Here is a 22,868-nt window from a genome sequence, read left to right on the forward strand (position 1 = left end):
TCCTTTAATTATTCCTCATAGTACGCATTTCCCCGTACCATGGAATGGCTCTAGAGGAGGCAGAATTTAGTCAGAGGTAAGCAGATAGCAACTGAAATCATTTCATTTTCAGCTTTCTGGAATAGGTCTTTGAGAAATCGAATCAGTGGATCCATGTGTAGCATCTAATACTGTAATCCTGGGCCAGCTGGTTGGGAAGTATTGGACATCCGAGTGCCATGCACTCACCTAGACTAGATTGGTTTTTCTAATTTTGAGAATCAAACCCAGATTCTTGCACATGCTAGGCACATACTTTGCCACTGAGGCACGTACTCAGAACAGAGAAAGTTGGAGAAGAGGGGCCGGGGTGGAGGGAAAGAAAGAGGAAGGGGCAGGGGAGGGGAGGAGAGGAGAAGAGGAAGGAGGGGAGAAGAGAGGAGAAAAGCTGGTTAGATGGCTCAATTGGTAAGGTAAAGGCTCTTACTACTTTTTTTGATGAACTCAGTCAGATCACTGGGACCCATGTGGCGGAAGGACAGAACCCATGTTTGAAAATTGTCTTCTGACCTCCACATGCATGCCCATACACATATGTATACACATACAAATAACTATAATATTGCTGGGCAGTGGTGGCACACGCCTTTAATCCCAGCACTCGGGAGGCAGAGGCAGGTGGATCTCTGTGAGTTCGAAGCCAGCCTGGGCTACAGAGTGAGTTCCAGGAAAGACGTAAAACTATACAAAGAAACTCTGCCTTGAAAAACCAAAAAACAAACAAACAAACAAACAGAAAACAAAAAACAAAAACAAAACCCAAATAACTATAATATAGTAATGAGATGGATTTAAAAAAAAAAAAAAAAGATATGCTGCTGCAAAATCCAGACTCTGAAAGTTCTGAAATTCTACAGACAGAGGCAAAACTCAGATGTGAGACTAGGCTCTTAAACCAGAGTAAAGATGCTCGCCTTCTTCACACACTTACTTCTTCTAAGGGGATTATTGTGAACAAAAAGGATATGCTCTGATTTATTATCCCACCTATTTCCTAGTTACATTCATGGTAAAAAGGTACACACAAGTGAAGTTTTGATAGAGGGGAACTGCTTTTCTATAATTCTGCCCATTCAAACCGAATTGTTAAGGGAAGCTGAGACTTGAAAACATGTTATTACTGTTGCTTTGTTTCAGTTTAGTTTTGTGGCACCCATGCTTGAACCCAAAGCCATGTATATTTTGGACAGCTGCACTACAAATGAGCTGGATAAAACACTGATTGGCCAGTAGCCAGGCAGGAAGTATAGGCGGGAAAGGGGGAGGAGAATTCTGGGAAGTGGAAGGCTGAAGCAGGGAGATACTGCCAGCTGCCATGATAAGAAGCAACATCTTAAGATACTGGTAAGCCATGTGGCAACTTATGGATGAATAGAAATGGGTTAATTTAAGATATAAGAACAGTAAGCAAGAAGCTTGCCACAGCCGTACAGTTTATAAGTAATATAAGTCTCTGTATGTTTACTTGGTTGGGTCTGAGCAGCTGCAGGACTGGTGGGTAAGAGAGATTTGTCCTACACTGAGCCATCTCCCAATCATCATAATTATTTCTTTAAAATTGTTGTTATATTTATTAACCTCTCTCTCTCTCTCTCTCTCTCTCTCTCTCTCTCTCTCTCTCTCGTGTGTGTGTGTGTGTGTGTGCACAGCACATGTGTGGAGGTCAGAGGACAACTTGTAGTCTCCATTATAGGAGTCTAGGGGTTGAACTTGGGTCATCAGACTTGGTGGAAAGTGCCTTTACCTGCAGACTCCCATAATTATTTTCTAGAAGTGTTGCTATACTACACGTATCAACAAAGCCTTTAAAGGATGTCCTATTTGACTTTTTATTGCTGTGAAGTAGTCCATAACCAACAATGACTTGAGGAGGAAAAGGTTTATTTCAGTTTATGGTTGGTTATATTTTAACAAGTTCCAGGGCAGGAACTCAAGGCAGAATCCTGGAGGCAGGGACTAAAGCAGAGGCCATCCAGGGATGCTGCTAACTGGCTTGCTCACCATGACTCACTCAACCTGCTTTTTCATACAACCCAAGACCAACTACCTACAGGTAGAACCACCCACAGTAGGTTGGACCCTTCCACGTCAATCATGAAGGAAGAAAATGTCCCTATAGGCTTGTCTACAGGCCAAGGTGATGGGAATATTTTCTCAATCAAGATTCTTTCTTTACATAAGACTCCAGCTTGTATCTAGTTGACAGAAAAGGCTAATGTGACAATGAGGTAAATGCCATTTAAAGTTTACTTTTTGTGTTGAATAATTTCTACCTTTTAATAAGTAAATGTAAAAATTATTAAACAAAGTAATGCAATGTTATTTTTACATAGAGCTTTCTACCTTTCTTATTTTTAATTTCTAGGGAATTTTGTATTTAGAGATTTTTTAAAAAGAATAATTTATTTATTTATTTATTTATTTATTTATTAAGTATACAGTATTCTGTCTGCATGTGTCTTTGCAGCCCAGAAGAGGGCACCAGATCTCATTACAGGTGGTTGTGAGCCACCACATGGTTGCTGGGAATTGAACTCAGGACCTCTGGAAGAGCAGTCAGTGCTCTTAACCACTGAGCCATCTCTCCAGCCCTAGAGATTTTTTTTAAAACTAACTGAAACATCCTCAAAAAGTCTTACTAACATTTGTACAAATCTTTCTGTGAAACCTAAAATTCCATTTTTGTACCTTTTGCTTCTCACTCAAGATTTAAGAATTTTAACCAAAAAATAAAAGGAAGAAAAGGAAAAAAAAAAAAAAAGAAAAGCTGGGCAGTGGTGATGCACACACCTTTAATCCCAGCACTCAGGAGACAGAGCCAGACAGATCTCTGTGAGGTTGAGGACAGCCTAGTTTACAGAGCGAGATCCAGGACAGGCACCAAAACTACACAGAGAAACCCTGTCTCAACAACCCTCCCCAAGGGGAAAAAAAAAGATTTAAGGATTTTATTTGGTACCCAGTCATATTCCATCATTACTAGAAGAATTTAGAATTCAAAACATCATATTTTGTAAGACGTTTTAGGCTTTGTATAATTTGTCTCTTGATTAATGCAGAACTTTTTAAATGAACCCAAAACAAGTGCAAAAAGTGTGTAGAAGATTCATGAGCCCTTGAGAAGAGAGGATAGCCACCGTTTGGAAGAAAGATTGTTTAGTGAAGCACAATTATTTTGTGTCCAGATAAAGTATTTGGGGAGAATGTGCTTTGAGGTCTGTTTCCTGTTTTTCACACCTTCCTCTAGACAGCTGTACTCTTGAAAAAGGCCAAGGCACTGGCTTTAGGTCTTGCTATGACCCTCGAGGCCTATAATGGCCTAGAACATTTGAGCAAACAGATTCACTCTCATAGTTCTCTCATTCTTTTTTGATGTAGTACTGGAGTTTGATCTCAGTCTTTGTACATATTCGACAAGTACTCTCACACTGAATTATACTCCCTGCCACAATTCAAAATTCTCAAGTGCTATAAGAGTGAGTTAAAATACACTGTGTGGAATTCCAAAGAATTAATACAATTTAAAAAAATGCATCTCCTGGAGGCTCACCTCCTTCAAAAAGCAGTAGTCCACATTAAATACAAGACTGTGGGGAGCACTCTAATGGTACCTCCCTGTCTGTGTTTGGAGAGTCTCCTTTTCAAGCTGGGAGCACTAGAGAAATTGTCTAGCATTTCTCAATCATTTTTTTCCCTTGGCCACTCCTGAAAGGCATCATTGTCTAAGAGGTTGTTTCCTCGAGGAAGCCTCTAATCTAATAGTACAGAGTGCTAATCTAGTAGTAGAGAAGAACAAGTTCCACACCTCTGTGATTATCTTTTTTTCTTAAGCTCCAATATTTTTTCAATGTCCTTTGGTATCCGTGCATCTCCTAAAGTCACAAATTGGTTCTCACCTAGAAAAATCAATCTCAAGACTTCTCTATGCGAGACGTCAATTGATTTTTGCGGCTTGTGAGCTCACAAAGTACCTGTAACGTTCATTTAAGCATCATCGGTTCTTACAGATGTGGTTCAAGAAGCATTCTGGATGAAAGCAACGTTCTGGCACTTTAGGGAAGGTTAGAGAAAGTGCACGTACAGCAGTTGATCTGAATATTTGAACAGTTTCCTGGAAGAATAAAAGCAGAACTGGGGAGGTTTTCTAAAAAACTACTTTGCTATGTGGTAACTACTCCATCACTTCCTATCCCTGCAGCCTATAGAGGAGACTCAAGCCCACTCTAGTCAGAGAAGCCTTCGGTTGTAAATCTTTCCTTTTGGGGTGGTTTTTGTTTTCCCCATCCTCAGCACAGGGGATGAACTTGTCTTGGTGAATTTTTTAGTGCTGAGGGGAATGTCTGCTGAGTCCCCTTTGCAAGTGAATATTGTGTTGATACTTATCATTTGGGAACTTGCAACTGAGAACAGTATGTGGGGAGGTGGATGAAGAAGAATGCGTACATACAATATGTTGGGGGAGTTTCTGTCACTGTGGGCTACTCTCAGTCTGGTCTCAAATGCAAAGCCTTATTAATTAGTTTGTGAAGTTGGGAGAAGAGAAAAAAACCCCACAAACCCCCATCCTTTTCTTTAAGATGAGCTGATGCTTGGTGCAGGCTAAGACAAACGACAGCAGTAGTGCTGAATCTCATCTTTTGACTCCAAGAACATTAGCAGTGCCTTTGAAAGCAGCTAGGCTGACTATCGCTCTATAGCTGTGGAGGCCAAGACCAGCAGAGGAGGACTTGGCAAGAATAAAAATGTCAGCTGTGGCAGAGTACGAAATGTCTACCCATAGACTCTGCCTTTCTACCCAACCCTGTAGCTCCATGGTTTACTTACAGGACTGCTTGCTAAGTACGGAGAACCAACTCATCGAGTGAGTGACATGGCGGCTGCTTTTCTGCCAACTTCTTTTAGATGTAGAATGAATCTGTCTTTTGGCAAAGGCGAGTGAGTCAAAAACTGGTAGGCTGAGAACTCAAGCACAGTGTGAAATGACAGTTGGCTTCTCCTTCCTGCTAGGAAGCGACATTGATGGAAATATCTCAGAGCAAACATGTTTTACATTTACATGAAAGAAATTGGTTTGTCCTTGTGACATAATGCTACTCGTGATAATGATGGAAATGTTGCCATGGAAAGTGAGTGAGCTGGAGTATGTCGAGGGAATCTTAAACAGTGGCTAGCAAATCCAGGGTTATAGAACTGCCTCTAGAGAGAACAATCTTCATACAGTTCAGTTTCATCCCAGATGGGAATTGGGCATGTTGCATTCCCTGGCAATAGATAATACCTGTCAGTCTCATCAACTCCAGGGCACAGCATTACTCATTTCACAGTTCAAGCCTTCAGATGTTCACTGCCCTCCCATTTCAGCTAAGCTCACTTTCTTACTCACAACTTGCCATTAAGTGGAGTATAAAATTTGCTTTTGTATTTGTTTGTTTTGAACCTTGACAAATCATTGAAATTCAATGTTGAACTTAAAAGTATAGTTGGATGAAATTTCCAAAAGAAACTGGATGTGTCTGCAACAGGGAAGCTAGCTTAACAATGCCATGGCTTTAATTCTGTTAGCTATCGGTGAAAACGTAAACATAAGGCCAGTCCTGTGGTGTGGATGGTACTCTCTCACCTGAATTGAAGGATAAGGCTTTATTAGCATGAGATCTGAGATAGTTAATAGAAAAATCTCCCACTTTCTACATCTATTATTTACTCAGGATGTTTATAGGTGGATTGATTTTGTAACTGTATTTCATTCAGAGAAGAATTAAAGTCATTAAATATTAATGATACCATCTTCACATTAGTGGTCGAAACGTTTTCTCTGACAGGATAATCTATTTACAAATAAATCTTAGAATGTTTACATTGTATTAACATCTCAATAGAGTCATATCTGTCATTGGTAAGGGGGCAGAGACATCATGCTGTCACTTAGCCTCGGGAGTTCCCTTAATTTTTTTATAGGACTTCTACCAAAACCAAACTGAAATTTGTAAGCTGATTGGAAACAAGAGTTTTATTAAAGATAATTTTAATGCAGACTTTCAGTAGAAGGGTTAAGAGAAAGACACATCCAAGTGTGGGAATTGGCTCCTCCAGGGAAAGTAACAATTTACTGTCTTAAATTAGCTGTATATACATTTGTGTATGTGTGTCTACAGTTATATCTCAAAAAGTAGCTAAGAAACCATTTGCCCCTTACCTTTCTCTTTAATAAGTGAGATGATTGGGAGGCTGGAGAGATGCCTTGGGTGGAATTATGATCTACAAGACTGGAAGTGGGGGATTACACAAAGGCTTTACTACATGTCCTTTTCCTGTAACTGGGCTTTCTGGTGAGATTCCTAGAAAATTGCAGGTATATACCTGGGAATGGAGAGGGGTTTCAGTAATTGATACACATACTAGAATTCTTGCTTCTCTACTGGTGAGAGGTTCCATCTGGATTCCTGGGTGAAGGGCTCTTTTCCACTCTGTGTCCCCACAGTCTCCCCATTTTTCTTTCTATCTAGCCTCCATATCCTTATTCTGGGATCATCTAAGAGTGGCCCCAAGCACTGAATGACCGATTGCCCAACTGAAAAATATGGTGTCTTCTAAATGGATCCAAATAAAGTGAGGTGATTAAAATTCTAATATCCATCTTCCCAGAGTCCCAATCTTCTGGGTTTGAATTGAAAACTCAAGACTCACTAGCTTTACCCTGCTGCTTACAATGAGGCTGCTGGTGGCATCAGTGCCTGAGGCAAAAGTCCTAGGGATTCTCTAAAGACTGTACAGTGTATTGCATAGATCAGGCTTTCTGATGCCTTTGACAGCTCAGGGAGGTACAGCTGTGTGATGTGAATACAGAGAATAATTGCTTAGAGAAGCTCAAAGTCATTTGGGGCAATTTCATCTTTTTAAATTGTCCAGTTAAAAAGTGTGATTTGTAAAAGTAACAGAGAAAGAGCAGTCATTAAAAACAGCAAAAACTAAACCGAAGACCAATATGTGAAAATGTGTCAAGGCATTCATTTTCTTTCGATGGTGTTTAATTCTCAATAGGAAAATGTTTCAAGCGAGCTAAAATGGCAGAAAGTTCAGTTGCATTTGATTTTTTTTATTGCAAATACAGCAATGAAGTACTAGCAAAGATTCATCTATATTGTTGGCAATTCTAAGAATTTGAATGAGCGTTTATTAAATGATTCAAGTAGTCAACTGTTAACTGTTAAATGAAGGTTTTTTTGGAGACTTTAGTGAATATCACCAAATAATAACATTACCAAAAATACTCTTCTTCAAAACAGAAATTACCAAATTAAAAAGGAGAAAACCCAAAGCAAACAGCATCACCACCATCACCACCATCACCACCACCACCACCACACTACACCCGAACTGCTAACAGTTCTCAAAGCTCCATGAAGGTGGTGAAGAAAACCAGGCAGGATGCTATCTCACTAGATACCTGCTGCTGGGAGCGAGGCAAGGCTGAGGTGGTTTCTTGGTTAGGTTCATTTGCTGTGGGTCCAGTTCCTTGTCACACAGGAAGACCTCAGGTGCAAGGATTATATATTTTCTTCCATGATTAGGAGATAATGTTGCTAGAAAAACTATGAGGTAAAGGTGTGTATATTCATTTTACATCATCTTTGTATAAAAGATACAAAGAAATAAAAAATATTTATATTTCATTTGAAATTTGTTATCTTAAATGCTACATTTATATTTATTGTGAGGTTTGATATCAGAATTTGGCATTGATTCTATTTTTAAGATTCTTCATTTGGAAGAAATAGTAAAAACATTTAAATATTCCCAATGAAGTTAGCCCTGATTTCTACAAATCAGATCCATTAATTTCTTTCTTTCTTTCGTTCTTTTCTTTTCTTTTCTTTTCTTTTCTTTTCTTTCTTTCTCTCTCTGTCTCTCTCTCTCTCTTTCTTCCTTCCTTCCTTCCTTTCTTTTTTTCTTCCTTCCTTTCTTTCCTTCTCTTTTGGATCCTGTGTCAGGCCTGATTTTCTGCCATTTGCTGTTTCTATGGCAACTCTTAATTTGGCTTGCAGAGTAGTAGAGATATCAGATTATTTACATTTTCAGATATCTATATTTCAAGAATACTTACCAAATTTCCTACTGGTTTATTTAAAAATAGAGATGTGGAAATAATTTTGGCTTTCCAGATTATTTTTAAAATATTTTTTTGTGAGAAAAAACTGTTTACAACCTAGATGCCTTGTAATTGGTTAAATAATTTCTGGGAAACTGATAACATTAATTGCTATGTGGGTGACAAGACCAGTGGAATAAATATATCAATTGGTATAAAATATATTCACATTGCTAAACATATATGTTAAATTACATGCTTCCATTGAGGTTTTTTTGGTGTGTGTGAGCTTTGTATTTTTTTTAAAAGATTTATTTATTTATTATGTATACAGAAGAGGGCACCAGATCTCATGACAGATGGTTGTAAGCCACCATGTGGGTGCTGGGAATTGAACTCAGGACCTCTGGAAGAGCAGTCGGTGCTCTTAACCTCTGAGCCATCTCTCCAGCCTGAGCCTTGTATTTGCAATATGAAGAAAAGTAAATGTATTTTCTGAGATTTTTCTCTGTGTTGGAATTATGAGTGATTTATGATATCTATCGTATCATTTCTATCTATCTATCTATCTATCTATCTATCTATCTATCTATCTGTCTATCTTGTCTATCATGCAGTTTTTCCCAACAAGAAATCTGTGTTCATGTATTGTAGCTTCTCCTTTTTGAAAAGATTTATTCATTTTAATTAAATTTATGTGTGAGTATTTTGCCTACATGTATATATATGCATGGCTGGTGTCTGTGGAGGCCAGAAGAGGGTGTTGGATCCCCTGGAACCAGAGTTACAGATGGTTGTAAACCATATGGGTACTTAGAATCAAACCCAAGTCCTGTGTAAGAGCAACAAGTGTTTCTTAATCACTGAGCCATATTTCTACCCCTGTAATCATGTTCTAGAATGTATCACTTATCACTGCTGTTATGACATGTTCATATTTAAATCTTAGGGAAAATCTTTAATGATTGTTACAAAACTTGACCAACTTATATACTCAATTTTGAATGTGTTTATTTACATGGTACCTTGCCCTAACAGACTTTGAATATAGACATATGTGTACTTATGTATGTTTGTGGAAGATTAATTTTTATAATGCCTTTCCCTATCAAAAATTCAGTACTGTGTATATCTAACTTATTTTATACAGAGTAGAATTTCATACTTTTATTTATAGTGTTTATTAAGATTTTAATGTGGTTTTGTTGTTGTTGTTGTTGTTTGTTTGTTTGTTTGTTTGCTTTTTTGCCAAATCTGAGGACCGAACCCAGGGCCTTGAGCTTGCTAGGCAAGCACTCTGCTACTGAGCTAAATCCCCAACCCCAACTATAAGTGTTTTGTTTTTATTTTGAGGTGGACTTTCCAATAGGTTATTTTTAGTATGAAGAAAGATACTTCTTTTGTTTATTTTATTTATTTTTTAATTCAAGTGATTCCCATGGGATATCCTTCCATTTGACCATAGATTGCTTTCCCTGTGTTAAAGATGCATCCTTTTGTTCAGAGTTTTAACTTAATAAAGAATATTAAACTTCATTAAATTCTCTATCAATACATCTGATCATTTAATCTTAACCTGTTTATATAATGGACTGAAATATTTTTCCAATATAAAACTGTTATTATCTCTTATTCTTTTTTATTTAAAGTAACATTTTAACCTCACATAAATCCAATTTGATATAGCAATATATGTGCATTTAAACTGATTTTGAAATGTTCAATATTTTTAAAATAAAGTACATATTAATTAATTTATTTTGTGTGCATGTGTATGGATGCAGAGAATCATTCTGGAAAAAAAAAAAACCCTGCAGCTTTCAACTACTACATTGTGTACGGTAGAGAAAAAGTTAAGGCACCACCACATGGCAAGAGCGCAGCAATAAACAGTAAAATGTGCTGAGCGATCTGGAGATTGTGAGTTCGTTCTTCGAACAGAATGCGTAAGAACTGACTCTCACTCAGAATTCACAAAACTGACCACCCAATTTCAGTTTCCAAGAATTTCTATCCTATTAAGCAAGATTTGTTCCTATTTTCGCCTGTGACTTTTACTAAGTGACAGTGGTGTAAAGAAAGTCCAGTGTTGCTGGCAAGGCAGACATGCGGTGCTCGGATGGGTAGAGAGATACAACGCTCCTTAAGCTCGGTTCGTGCTTTGGCAAGTGGTTTAGGTGAGCAATCATCTGTTCAGTTTATTTCCCCATGCTCTCTTTATGTGTCGGTAGGTAGGGTGCCGAGGGACAGCACAATCTTGTTCGGCTGAGCCTCTTTCACTCTGTAGCTGCAGACCAGCTTTAGACCTAGAGGCACGTCTGGGTCTTTCCGATGATTTTTGGCTTTCGATTCGATGCCTCCGTCAAGTGTGTATGTGTATTCTTTCTGAAGTCTGATTGAGAGACGTCAGAGAATACAAGGGGCTCTCCTGTGTAAAAGACAGGAAGAAGTTACCCTTCTAGGCTCTGTGTCTTTTCCTTCTTCCTTCTTTTTTTTTTTTTTTTTAAACTTAAATAACCTATTTAAGATGAAAGAGAAAGTATTACGGCCAGTGACAACCTGCTCACATAACCATGTTAACTTGCCTTCTTTTCTTGTGGGCAATATATAATTAAGTCCATTAGTTTCATTTCTTCTGATGTAATAGTTGGGGTACCAGCAATTGTACACTGAAAGTGGCCCAGGCCCTGTCCATTCTAAGGGTGTTTTTGTGTGTATGATAGAGAATGACAGAGATGAGATCCATCAGGCAGAAATGGGACATTTCCTTCTCCACCATAGCATGCCTGTCTTCTGTATGGGGAACTGGGTTTTCTTCAATGCCATATGGAACTGTAGGCTTCCCAGCACAGCTGTGGAAGATTCAGCCCGCACATGAGCATTTCCAGCCGCCTAGCATCAAGCTCTTTTTATTTTTTTATTTTTTTTACTGTTTGATAATTTATCCACACATATATATTATGCTTTGATAAAATCCACCTCCAATTCCCTTCTCTCTAGCTTCTCCTCACCCCATACTTTCCCCTCCCAATTGTACCAGCTATTTTAAAAGCAGACTGAGTCCATCTGGTGCCACCTGCCTGTGCGTGGGTGTAGGGCACACTACTGGGAGCATGAGTAGCCTCTCAAGGGCCTCATCCTGAAGAAAAGGTGCTCTCCATTCCCCAGTTGCCCTCAGTTGCCCTCAGTTCTTCAGTTGTTGTGGGATGCCATGAGTCTGCCCTCTTTTCCACAACCCACCATCCATGCTGGTCCTTTGGGTTGGCTTGATCTTATGCAGACCTTGTGCATGCAGTCATAGCTGCTGTGAGTTCGGGTGTGGCCTCAAGTCCTTCCACGCTTGGGCCCCAGTTGTTTCAGTCTTGAGAATTATTGTAATGTGTCAGCAATGCACCTCCTTTGTGTTCGTAGCTAAACTTTGCTCTTTCTCTGTAAATTGCCTTTTTTTTTTTTTACTTCTGTCGCTATCAACTTATGGGTTAACCACACCTACTGGGTTCAAATAAGAGGCACTTGTGGGACAATGGTGGGGGGGGAGAAAGGGATAGTCACAGTGGCCCTAGCCCCACAGAGCAATTTCTACACAGGTCTGGTTTCTACCCAGCAGTACCAGGCAACTTCCATGACCCCTTCCTCCTTTACGCCCAAGCCTGAGGGATAGTGACCTCTTCTTCCCTCTGTTGCTAACCTGTGAATTTCTTAGCTCAACTCTATAAACGTTTGTAAAACTAGCTCAATGTATGTTCTTCTTTCGGTTTTGTTACTTCTTAGACTCTGTTTTCTGAACTGAACCTGAGAGAGGACTCTAGTATAGTCTGTGAATCCTTCACTGATTCACTCATTATGAACAAAAGAGGAAATAAAGCATGGCATCCATGATAGCAATTCCTTTTGAAGTCATTGTAAATAAGTATGATGATCTAAACATCTATAACATAGGTTCTGTCCCTTTTTTTTTTTTTTTTACTTTTTCTTTTAATAAGAGATGTGTTGTATGAAGATTTTGTTATGAGTCGCATATTTTAGATGCCTTTTTAACTTCACTACAAACTGTAAAAAATAGGTCATATATTCATTTAATAGATGGAGAAATTGATGTCAAGTAATTTGTCCAAAGTCACCAAGATGAGAAATAAATATGTCAACCATAGTTCTTTTGTTACTCTAGAACTAAGAACTGTCCATTAAGTTATCATGGCAGTAACTGATTCTTCAATCTGAGCTTTTTTAATTCCCTTTTTTTTTTTTCTGAGACAGAATTTCTCTGTGTTGCAATCCTAGCTGTTCTGGTATTTGCTTTGTAGACCAGGTTGGCCTTGAACTCACTGAGATCTGCCTGCCTCTGCCTCCCCAGAGATTAAAGGCAGCATGAGCCACCACCCAGCACCTATAATTCTATTTTAAAATTTTTTTCATTCAAGATTTATTCATTATTTTCCTCATGTCTATTGGTGAAATTATTTAGGCCACTCCACGTAGTTAAAAGGGAGGTTTATTTTGTGGGGTAACTTGCAATGAAGGGGTAGGTTGCAGGGTCTGGCAAATGTATAGTGCAGTCCGGCGGTGTTCTCTGGAGAACTCTGCTCGGTCTACCTCCAGCGTCCAGGGTCCCGGAACCCAGCACGCGCTTCCCCTTCCGATCCTCCATCTTCTGTTTCCTTCTCCACCCTGCCTTGTGGGCGCGACCATTACCAAAGCCTCAGTGGGGGTTTGAACTTCCCGGCCAATGCTGGGATGGCTATCCACTACACATGTCAAAATATTTTTATTATAGAGTCTCCTTATAAACAGGCTTCTGCAGTGAAATTCCCTATGTGATATCCAGAATGGATACTTCTTTACACTTTATACTTAAAACACGTGCACCAATGTGTCACAAGCATGTGAATCTGAGACTAGACAAACCATATAATTATTTGTACCATTTCTGCTTCCTATAACATGCAATGTTTCCTTGAGTGAAAACCAAGTATTTAAATTTCTATTAGGTGCTGGAAATATTCTACAATATTCTACAGAGAGAGAAGATATTTGAATAATTCTTACATTTTATTTTGACAAAAAAGATGAGGACATAGTCTCATCAGAAAGTCTGTTATTTATTCTTTTCTTTCTTTCTCTCTTTCTCTCTTTCTTTCTTTCTTTCTTTCTTTCTTTCTTTCTTCCTTTCTTTCTTTCTTTCTTTCTTTCTTTCTTTTTTTAAACAAGATCTCACTATGTAACCCTGGTTATTCTGGAACTCATGTATATAAAGCTGGCCTCCAATTCACAGAGATCCACCTGATTCTGTGAGTGCTGGGATTAAAGGTGTGTGCCACCACACCTGGGTTTTATCTTTTGAAAATGATTTTCCTTTCTATTATTTTTATTGGAAATGATTTTTTCATACAATATATTTTTATTACATTTTCCTCTCTCGTAAATCCTCACAGACCCTCTCTTCCCACCCAAATTCACTTCCTTTCTTTCTCTCTCATTAGAAAACAAAATACCATCTAAAAAATTATAATAAAGTAAAATAACAAAATAAGAATAAAGAAACCAGAATAAGACAAAACAAACAGAAGAAAAATAACCAAAGAAAAAGCACAAGAAATAGATATAGACATAGAGCCACCCCTGTCCGTACATGCAGAAATCCCATAAAAACATAAAATTGGAAACCATAATATACATGCAAACTGCTAATAAGGTAAGAAAAAAATGCCCTGCAAATCATTATGACACAAAGAACCTCCAGAAAATTCCACTGAGTTCATTTTGTGTTCCCTATCTACTACTGGGCAAGAGTGGTTTATATACCTAGTGAGACTCCATTGGAATAAGCCAGTTGTTTTCTTTACAAGTAGTTATCAATTGGATATAAGTTCTGGGTTATGGATGGGGATTGTGCCCACTTCCCCTCTCAGGGCAGGGACCTCATCTGGCTTAGACCTGTGCAGGCCCTGTGCATGCTGCCACACTCTCTGAGTTTGTTTGTGAATCAGCCCTACAGTGTTCAGAAGACCTTCTTTCCTTGGTGTCCTTATTTTTAATTCTGTTTATCTATGTGTGGTCATGTTCAATTAGTGCAATGCCTGTGGAAAGCAGAAAAGGCATCAGAATCCCCTGGAGTTGTAGTTACAGGTAGTTGTGAGCTGCTGGATATTGACAGTAGGGACTCAACTTATTAGATTCTCTGCAAAAGCAGTATACATTCCCAATTGCTGAGACATCCCTTCAGCCTTCAGTCCTCACGTCGAAGGAGAGTAAGAGTTGTCAAGGTTGCCCTAGCCATCAGTTAAGATCTTATTTGGGCATTCATACCCTCTAGACTGCAGAGGTATGCAGGATAGAAAATATCCACCATAACTATTAAGTCAGGCACCTGAGTGTAGCAAGTCTTTCTCTGTACTGCCAGCTCCCAAATGATTATGTGGAGACTGCTTCTTAATTATGAAAGTTCTACCTATAGTTTATGCTTGTTCCTAACTGGTTCTTATCACTTAAATTAACCAATTTCTATTAAGCAATGTTCTGCTATGTATCACCCATCCTGCTTCCTCCTGGCATCTTCTCTGTGCACCTAGATTCATGCCCAGTTCCTCCCTATGTTTCTAAGTCCCACCTATTTTCCCTGCGTAGCTATTGTCTATTGGTGAAATTATTAAGGCCACTCCACATAGTTAAAAGGGAGGTTTATTTTGTGGGGTAATTTACAAGTGAAGGGATAGGTAGGTTGCAGGGTCTGGGGAAGGCGTGGTACAGCCCTGTGGTGTTCTCTGGAGAACTCTGCTTGGTCTACCTCCAGTGTCCAGGGTCCAGGAACCAAGAGAGCCAGCACAACCGGATCCTGGGGAATCTCGGGTCTTCAGGGTCCTCTCTTGGCCCCGCCTTGTAGGTGTTGACAGTTACCGAAGCCTCAATTGGGGTTAAAATTGCCAGATCAAAGCTGGAAAGGTTACCCACTACAATTGGCTATTTAGCTTTTTATTACACCAATCACAGCAAAACACCACTACACAGTGTACAAAAATCCCACAACACCTGAGGCTGTTGAATTAATTAGAAATTGAGCTGGCAAACAAACACTGAAGAGCTCCGAGCTTCATTCATGCCAGTGGACATTGCTTATTCTTTCTTAGAGTATATTTCTATTTTCTATGGCTGAGCAAGAAAGTATATTGACACAGTGTTCAATTTAGATGTTTTCCCAAGACCATCTGTAAGAACTTACTCATTTCCTGGGAGCCTGATCAATTTTAGCAGCAATTTTCCATTTTCCTTGTGAGTTTAAGGAACCCTAGTATCAACTTTAAAAATCCAAAGTATTCTTGAAAATAGACTAAAATATTGTGGATACTTTGTTCTGGTTTGTTTGCAAGCATGTTTACACATGATTTGATACAGACACATGTTTTTGTTTATCTTCATATCACAGAAATTGCTTCATCTCTCTTCTTTTCTAACCCAATTTATCTCTCTTTCCCCTGTAGGTAACTCTTCCACAGTCTGCTTTATAACCTTTCAAGTTTTAATCTAAATATACATATTCCCATGAAAGCATTTTGTGAAGACATGAATCATATGTATCATTCTGAAAACTGGCTTTCTCCCTCTGTGGCACTTCATGGAATTTCCCAGTGCTGGTTATCTTAGCTTTATTTTACTTTTTTCAATGATTGCGTAACATTCCGACATACAGGCATCTAAAATTTAGCTGGCTGTACCCCTGTGGAAGTTTCTCCTCCGTTGTAGTTTTTTTCCTCCTATGATCATGCCCCAATACATAATATTTTAAAGGTGTTCTTATATGTTACTGCTTCAGCTTTGTAGGTAAATGTATCAAGTGGAGGCAGTTAACACAATACACACTGACATATTGCTTTTCCAAAAAATGAGGCAAAATGCACATTTTTACCGGGTACAATTACAGCATTTCCAATGGCTCCTGACAACAATTTTATTTATTCAATAAGGTGATCTGTCCGTGCTAATAGTATTTGTATTAGTAGTCAAGGAAGATCATGAGTAAGCAAATAAAATTACATCACCAATTTGAGATGTAGACAAAGGATGTGGAGTTAAAAAATATGAAGAAGGGGTATTTACAGTAAGTTAGTAATGGGATCCTTGTCCAGAGTACTTTAGCAAAGGCCCAATGAGGTCAGGGAGTGGGCCATCTATACTTGGGGCAGGAGAATACCGCTTTGAAGAGGGAAAGAGTAGAAGGCAGAAATGACAGGCAGGAGCTGACACTTGTAGGAACAGGCAAGAGAAGAAGCAAGAAGACCAGGTGGGGACATAGAGCAGTGTGGGAACAGGGTCTATAGGGAGAAGTGGCCACTTTCAAGACATCTACAAGGTAGAACTGATGTGATTCTAGACTTTTTGTAAATAAAGGGCTTTATTTCGGCTTCATTGTTGCTTTTGATTTGTAGAGCTTTGTATATGTTTAGGTTTATTGAAAGCACACAGGAGCTAACCCAACAAAGTTCTTGATGCTTAAAGTTGGAACAGTTTAGATGTACAAATTAAATGTTTGTCTTTTTAATTAACTTACATAGTACGTATATAGTGATTGGTTTCATAAAATATTTTCATTCAAATATGGTGTATGTTTTAACCATATTATACACATGCTCTTCCATTTTTTTTTCTTCTAGTCTCTCTCTGCTGCCTAATCTCACTTCAGTTTTCACTTGTTATTTTCAAAAACATGATTTTTGTGTCTCTATATACAATCCAGGATTCACAAATATGAGAAGCATATGATATTTGTCTTTCTAAGTCTGGCTTATTTTATTTAATAGGTTGATTTCCAGTTGCATCTATTTACCAGCAAAGGCAATAATTTCATTCTTTTTTTTTATTGCTAAACAGAACTCTATTGTGCTCTATACTTTTATTTGTTGACAGACACCCGATTCCAAAGTTCAGCTCTGGTGAGCAGTGTTTCAGTAAACATGGATATCCTGGTTTCTCTGTATGAACACTAAGTCCTCAAGGCATGTACCAGGAATAGCAGAAGTGCAGTTCCTTCCTCTTTCCTTCCTTGCTTTTGGTTTTGTCTTTGTTTTTTGTTTGTTTGTTTTTGTTTTTGTTTTTTTGAGGCAAAGATTCTTGGTGTAGCTCTGGCTGTCCTGAAATTCACACTATAGACCAGGCTGACAGATATCCATCTGCCTCTTCCTCCCAAGCGCTGGGATTATAGGTGTGGTCAGCTTCCTTCAGTCTTTAAGACTTGAACGCAATACGTCCCACGTGATAAGCAAACCCTCTACTACTGAGCTGTATTCTCATCCATGAAATAGCTGTTTTTATTGAAAATAACTCTAGATTTATGGGAACTTTGCAAACAAAGCATAGAGAATTCCCTTGAGTGTCTTGCCCAGCTTCCCCCGGTGTTAATTTCATACATAATCTTGACACACTTGTCAAAACCAAGAAAATGTCACCAAGACAATACCACCAAATAACTCCCACAGATTTTTAGTTTCTCTAAGAATGTTCTTTCTTGATCAAGGATCCAATGTAGGTAACACACCAAGCTATTAGCCTTCTTCATCACTGGTTGTTCCACAGCCTCACATGATTTTGTCCACTAAATCCAGTTCACCTTCTTGTCAGGAGTGGGCATCAAGCCATGTAATCTGGAGATCTTTGTAAGAAATTTTTCCTTCTCAGGCATTTTCCATCATTTATTTCATTACACAATCATTTTTGGGTTATGAGTGTATAACGTATTTACCTAATTTTTATTGCTTACATTGTTCTAACTTTGGCCACTGACAGATCTTTCTGGTGATTGCTGAGTCTTTTGTTTCTTCCTTTTTTTCCTGGTGTGAGAGATTAAACCCTGGTATTCAAGCATGGTAGACAGATGAGCTATAACTTCAGCCTTGTTAGTAATGTATTTATGAATATCTTGGGTTCCTTTCTTTCTGTACTATATGATGCTTCATGTTCACCTTGGAACTCTACTGTCTCCATCCTAGAAGTTATCATTTTCTTAGGTACTATGTTTTTAATATGACTCCTTATTGGACTGATGGGATGTTGGGCCTGAAGGGGTTGCTCAGAGTCCATCAACTGGTTATTCAATACTAAATAGTCCTTCCTGAAAACATAAATACAAATAACACTATAGAGACTGAGCAGGTTCTATTTACATATTGATGAATGTATATGTATATACAAAACAGCAGTTAAAGAAGAAGAAATGCCCTGAATTTGAGAGAGAGCAAGGTGCAGTACAGGGAAAGATTTCTGAGGAAGAAAAGGAAAAGGGAAATGATGTAATTGTATTATAATTTAAAAACTACTTTTTAAAAGAACACTTCCTGTTCCTCCAGAGTACCTGAGCTCCAAGGGCTCATTCACCTTTTCCTGTCTTCTGTAGGCACCTGTACACATGTGGCACACACTGCTCCCCCTCCCCCACACAAATAAAAACTATATATTTAAATGGTGATGGAATGTACTTACATGGGAAAACCAGGAAGTCTGGAGGAGGCAAACTGCCATGTCTCTCTTCCTTCATCTGTTCCTTTCCTTCACTGCATTTGTGGACATTTCAAATAGAAGAAGGCTGTTGGCTGTTCTCATGAAACTATGGAACAGAGTGTAAAGTGCCTGCTACTCTCAAGGTCAAGGTAGAAGTCAGGTCTAGAACTCTGAATTCTTTAGATTTATTTATAAATGTCACTGTTTAAAGACATGGTGCTGGATATGGTTTCTTATGATAGAGTTAGAAAAGAACTCATAGCCGAATCTGCTAAAGGGGGAAAACAACCAAGCAAAGAGGCTAAGAAAAATGGTAAATGAGGTTGGATAGGACAGAAGCCAGGAGCATGCAGACTCACTTTGCAACCAAGTGATGAAATAAATGTTTCAAGATATGGACAGGAAAGAGCTCAGTCACATTTAACTGGGCTTTGAGGGTGTAAAGAACTGAGAAGTCTCTGGAGGTTTGGTAATGCTCACATTTCCTCCTGACCCAGGGATGTCTTTGAGAAGAAACCTAGTTCGAATGAGTTCAATGTAGAATTTTTGCTGAGAAACGGAGAGTGTCTTTCTTTTAGAAGTTTTTTTTTTGTTTTGTTTTTTGTTTTTTTGTTTTTGTTTTTTTTTTAAATAAAATGTAAGAGAAAATGTGTTTTGAGGCTGGGAGGTCTCATAGTGAGTAAGAAAAATGGAGGCTAGGAAGATGATGTGAGAAAGAAAAGGTATAATGGAAGCAGTAAAGACCTGACAGTTGGAGGAAACGGAGTCAGATACTTCAGAGAACTTATTCTTGGGTAGCAGAGAGAAATTTCTCTGTATGATAGGACTGGAGGTTAACAGTTCAGAGACACCCACGAAGCAAGGGGATACGGTGGTAGGAAATAGAGCAACCTGAACTGTGGTACCTTAATTTCTCTAGGGGAGGTAACATAAACTGAGAATAAACAGATAGGAAGGAGTGGGGGTTGGGGAGTGGAAATTCAAAGGGACGATTTGTTTATTTGTATACAGAAATTAAGTATGGCTTAGCAAGCACACTGTTGGAGAGCCATTAGAAGTCTGAACCTGGAGAGATGGCTCAGTGGTTAAGAGCACTGGCTTTTCTTTTAGAGGACCCAGGTTCAAATCCCAACACTCGCATGGCAGCTTACAACTGTCTGCAACTCCAGTTCGAGGGGATCTGATACCTTCACATCAATGACCATAAAGTAAAGTTAAATAAATTATTTAAAAAGAGAAACTTTACAGTTTCAAAGTTATGTCAGTAACTCAAGGACCTTTGCTATCTCTAGCTCCAACCTTCCCTTTAGCTACTGGAGTAGGAAGAAAGCTGAGTTTAGCTAGGGCTGCTGCTGCTGCTAAGAGATCTTGGAGGTGAAGCAGGAGAGCCCCCCAAAAGACTTGAAATCAGTTTTACTCTTTGAAATAGAATCTTATAAAACATTGAAACATGGTTTCTTTCTTTCTTTCTTTCTTTTTTTCTTTTAGAAAAAAATAAGAAGATATCAAGAGACTGAAAAAATATTTTCAGAAGCATAGAGTCTTCAGAGGACCCTGCAGTTCATGAGGCCACAAGGTGAGGCTCCTTCATTATTATTGTCTTGCTTCCAAGCATCTGATGTAATGGTGTAATTATCCCAGGTGTGATTGCTAATGTGGAATTGGGGAAGCAAAATGTTCTTACATATTTTTAACAATGTATCTTTGGGGTCTTGAAAGCTTATACATACCAGAATTATAGTATTTAGATCCATTAATGGTCATATATATGTATATCTATATATGTATATAACTAGGGAAGATTGCTTCTTATAATTTCTCTCATTTTTAGGAGGTAGCACCATCCTTAGGAAAGTAAATACTAGGCATGTCTATTTACTTTAATTCTTATTACATTAACATCCAGGCATGATGGTGCTCACCTTCAATCCCAGCACGTGGGAGGCAGAGGTCTGTGGCTCTCTAGGAGTCCAGCCATGCCAGGCCAGCCAGGGTTATGTAGTGAGAGCTAGTTTCACAAACCCTACACTTGAGGTTCAGATGACTTCTTAAGAGAAAAAGTAGAAAGACAATGAGAGGAAGGGGAGCTTGGCATCCGCTGTGACGTGGTCTCTTTTTAAAAAGGGGAGGGGAAGGCAAGGAGGTGGGGCATCAGAGGGGAGCTTCAGAGAAGTGGTAGAGGGTAGGTGGATCTGGGAGGAATCTTGAGGAGGAGTTGGTGGTGCATGTGATCAAGCTACTTTGTAGGAATTCATACTCTGACTTTCTTAAAAGTTTAGGAATTGCTTTTGTGGGGAAAATTTGCCAGCTATGAAATGATAGTTCCTCTGAACGGTCAAAGGTATCATAGGAGTCACTTCTAACATATAAGACTGGTAAAGAAAAACAAGCTAATCTATTGCTGAACAGCTCTTTATAATAATAACTGATGGAAACTATGCATTTAGAAGTTAGGCTTATAGAGTGGGGTAAAGTTCACAATCATGTGATACTTTTAAATAGTGGATGGTTTCTTCCCTATTGATTCTGTGAGACCAGTTATCATAGATCATAATTTTGAATGAAATTATGAATGAATTTTTTAAATGATTTTTTTTTTTTTAAATTTGATCAGGCTTGTCTTCAGTCTGACTTTTCTGATTCATCTAAGAGTTGGTTCACTTGTTTAGGATTTACAATATCTAAATCAGTTCATTAAATGTTTTAGTTACTTGACATTGAGCAAGATACGGTCTTTGTTGCCAACAGCTGTCTAATGAATATGTTACCCATAGCTAATTGTATTGTTAATTGAATACGTAATTTAAAAAGAGGAGCTAGGTCATAAAAGGGCATGTCATTTTAAAGTCGAGTGGGAATTATCTATGTTTTGACATCATGCCTTGCGTTAGTCAGGAAGACCAAGAATTTGTTCCCTAAGAACCTTGCTCTATCTCAGCTCTCACCCAAGGGGTTGTTTTCCAGTGTGAAGTAGCTCTTTAGGGGCAGCATGTATTAGAACTCAGAGTCTGAGGCAGAGGAGGTTCTCTGGCCACAATTGCAAATTGAATGTTGTGGAAATGAGTTATGCAAACACCTATGAAAACAGCAGAGATAGCTCTGCCAACTCACCTTTTTGCCTTATTTGCATTAATTTTATTACCCTCACTAGAGACTCAAATCATTTCCTGGTGACTGAGAAGGGCTAACAGGATGGGGTGGCATGCTATGAGCTCCTCTCTTTGGCAGATCACAGCTGAGTGAGTAGCAGGACCTGGAACATTTTCAAGGAAGAGTTTTGCCTGTTTGTTAAATTAAAGCAATCAAATAAGTGAGAACATTAGACTTTGCAAAGGTGTCAGAAGGCTAGGTGTTGGTGGTGCAGACTTTAAGCCTTTAGTTAGCATGTCAGGAGGCAGATAGAGGTGGATCTCTATCAGTTTGAGGCCAGCCTGGTCAGTATCACAAGTTACAGGCCAGCCAGAGGAACATAGAGAGACCCTGTCTTGACAAACAAAACAAAACAAAGACAAAAGAAGTCAATGAAAATGCTCCACCCCTGGTTTGATCATTAGAAAAGTAGTTCCATTAATTTATATAACAATTATTAGCATTCAATAAGTTTGTGCCTGGATGTGGAGAAAGAACAGTGAACAGAGTACAGCAATATGCTGGGCATAGTAGAAATTCCATGCCGGTGGCAGATAATGTAGGTAATAAGTGATGTAGTTATGTGTTGTGTTTGGTGTGACTGCCGTGGAGAGAAATCAAAGGAGAATGTAGAGTAAACGTTCAGGTAGGATTGATTCTTTAGGAAGTCCCAGTGATTCAGCATGGCATGATTCATACAAGAGATAGATGAGATGCCACTTTTATTCACATAGAACAATTGTGATGAGATCCAGCACTTCCTGGTCGGTTCCTGAATTATGACCTTTTGAGATGAATTTGTAAATGTGTATCACATCAGTATCTTCCTCCATTTTACCAGAAAGATAACATTATTTTTAAAAGAGAATGTATTTCATACATATATTTAAAATGTCATTATTTGCAATAAAATGAAGCTGAATCCAGATCTACCAATTCAGTTTTAAAAGGGTAAAGATTATAACTATTTGTCTTTGCATATGTGGTTATTTGTGGGTACCAACAATTAAGTTGCCAGGTTCTCTTTGATAATCGGGTTGGAATTTTCCTATATGATGCTTTGTTTCAAACACATGTTGAGTGTGAAGATGTTTAAGGCCCAGATGTTCTTTCCCATTTTTCATAT

At 38.6% G+C, this 22,868-nt stretch overlaps 1 protein-coding gene across 2 annotated transcripts in view; it reads left to right on the top strand.

The window, feature by feature from the left end:
• Nucleotides 1–22,868, top strand: part of Csrnp3 (cysteine and serine rich nuclear protein 3) — a 197,712-nt gene that overhangs the window by 17,999 nt on the left and 156,845 nt on the right. For both annotated transcript variants that reach the window (XM_036183006.1, XM_036183007.1), the window contains one exon: nucleotides 20,102–20,189. In XM_036183006.1, the coding sequence (XP_036038899.1) occupies nucleotides 20,177–20,189 (13 nt within the window). In that variant the 5' untranslated portion in view covers nucleotides 20,102–20,176. The remainder of the gene's footprint in view (nucleotides 1–20,101; nucleotides 20,190–22,868) is intronic.

This window comes from Onychomys torridus, chromosome 4, assembly GCF_903995425.1.
Source record: "Onychomys torridus chromosome 4, mOncTor1.1, whole genome shotgun sequence".
Lineage (NCBI taxonomy): Eukaryota > Metazoa > Chordata > Mammalia > Rodentia > Cricetidae > Onychomys > Onychomys torridus.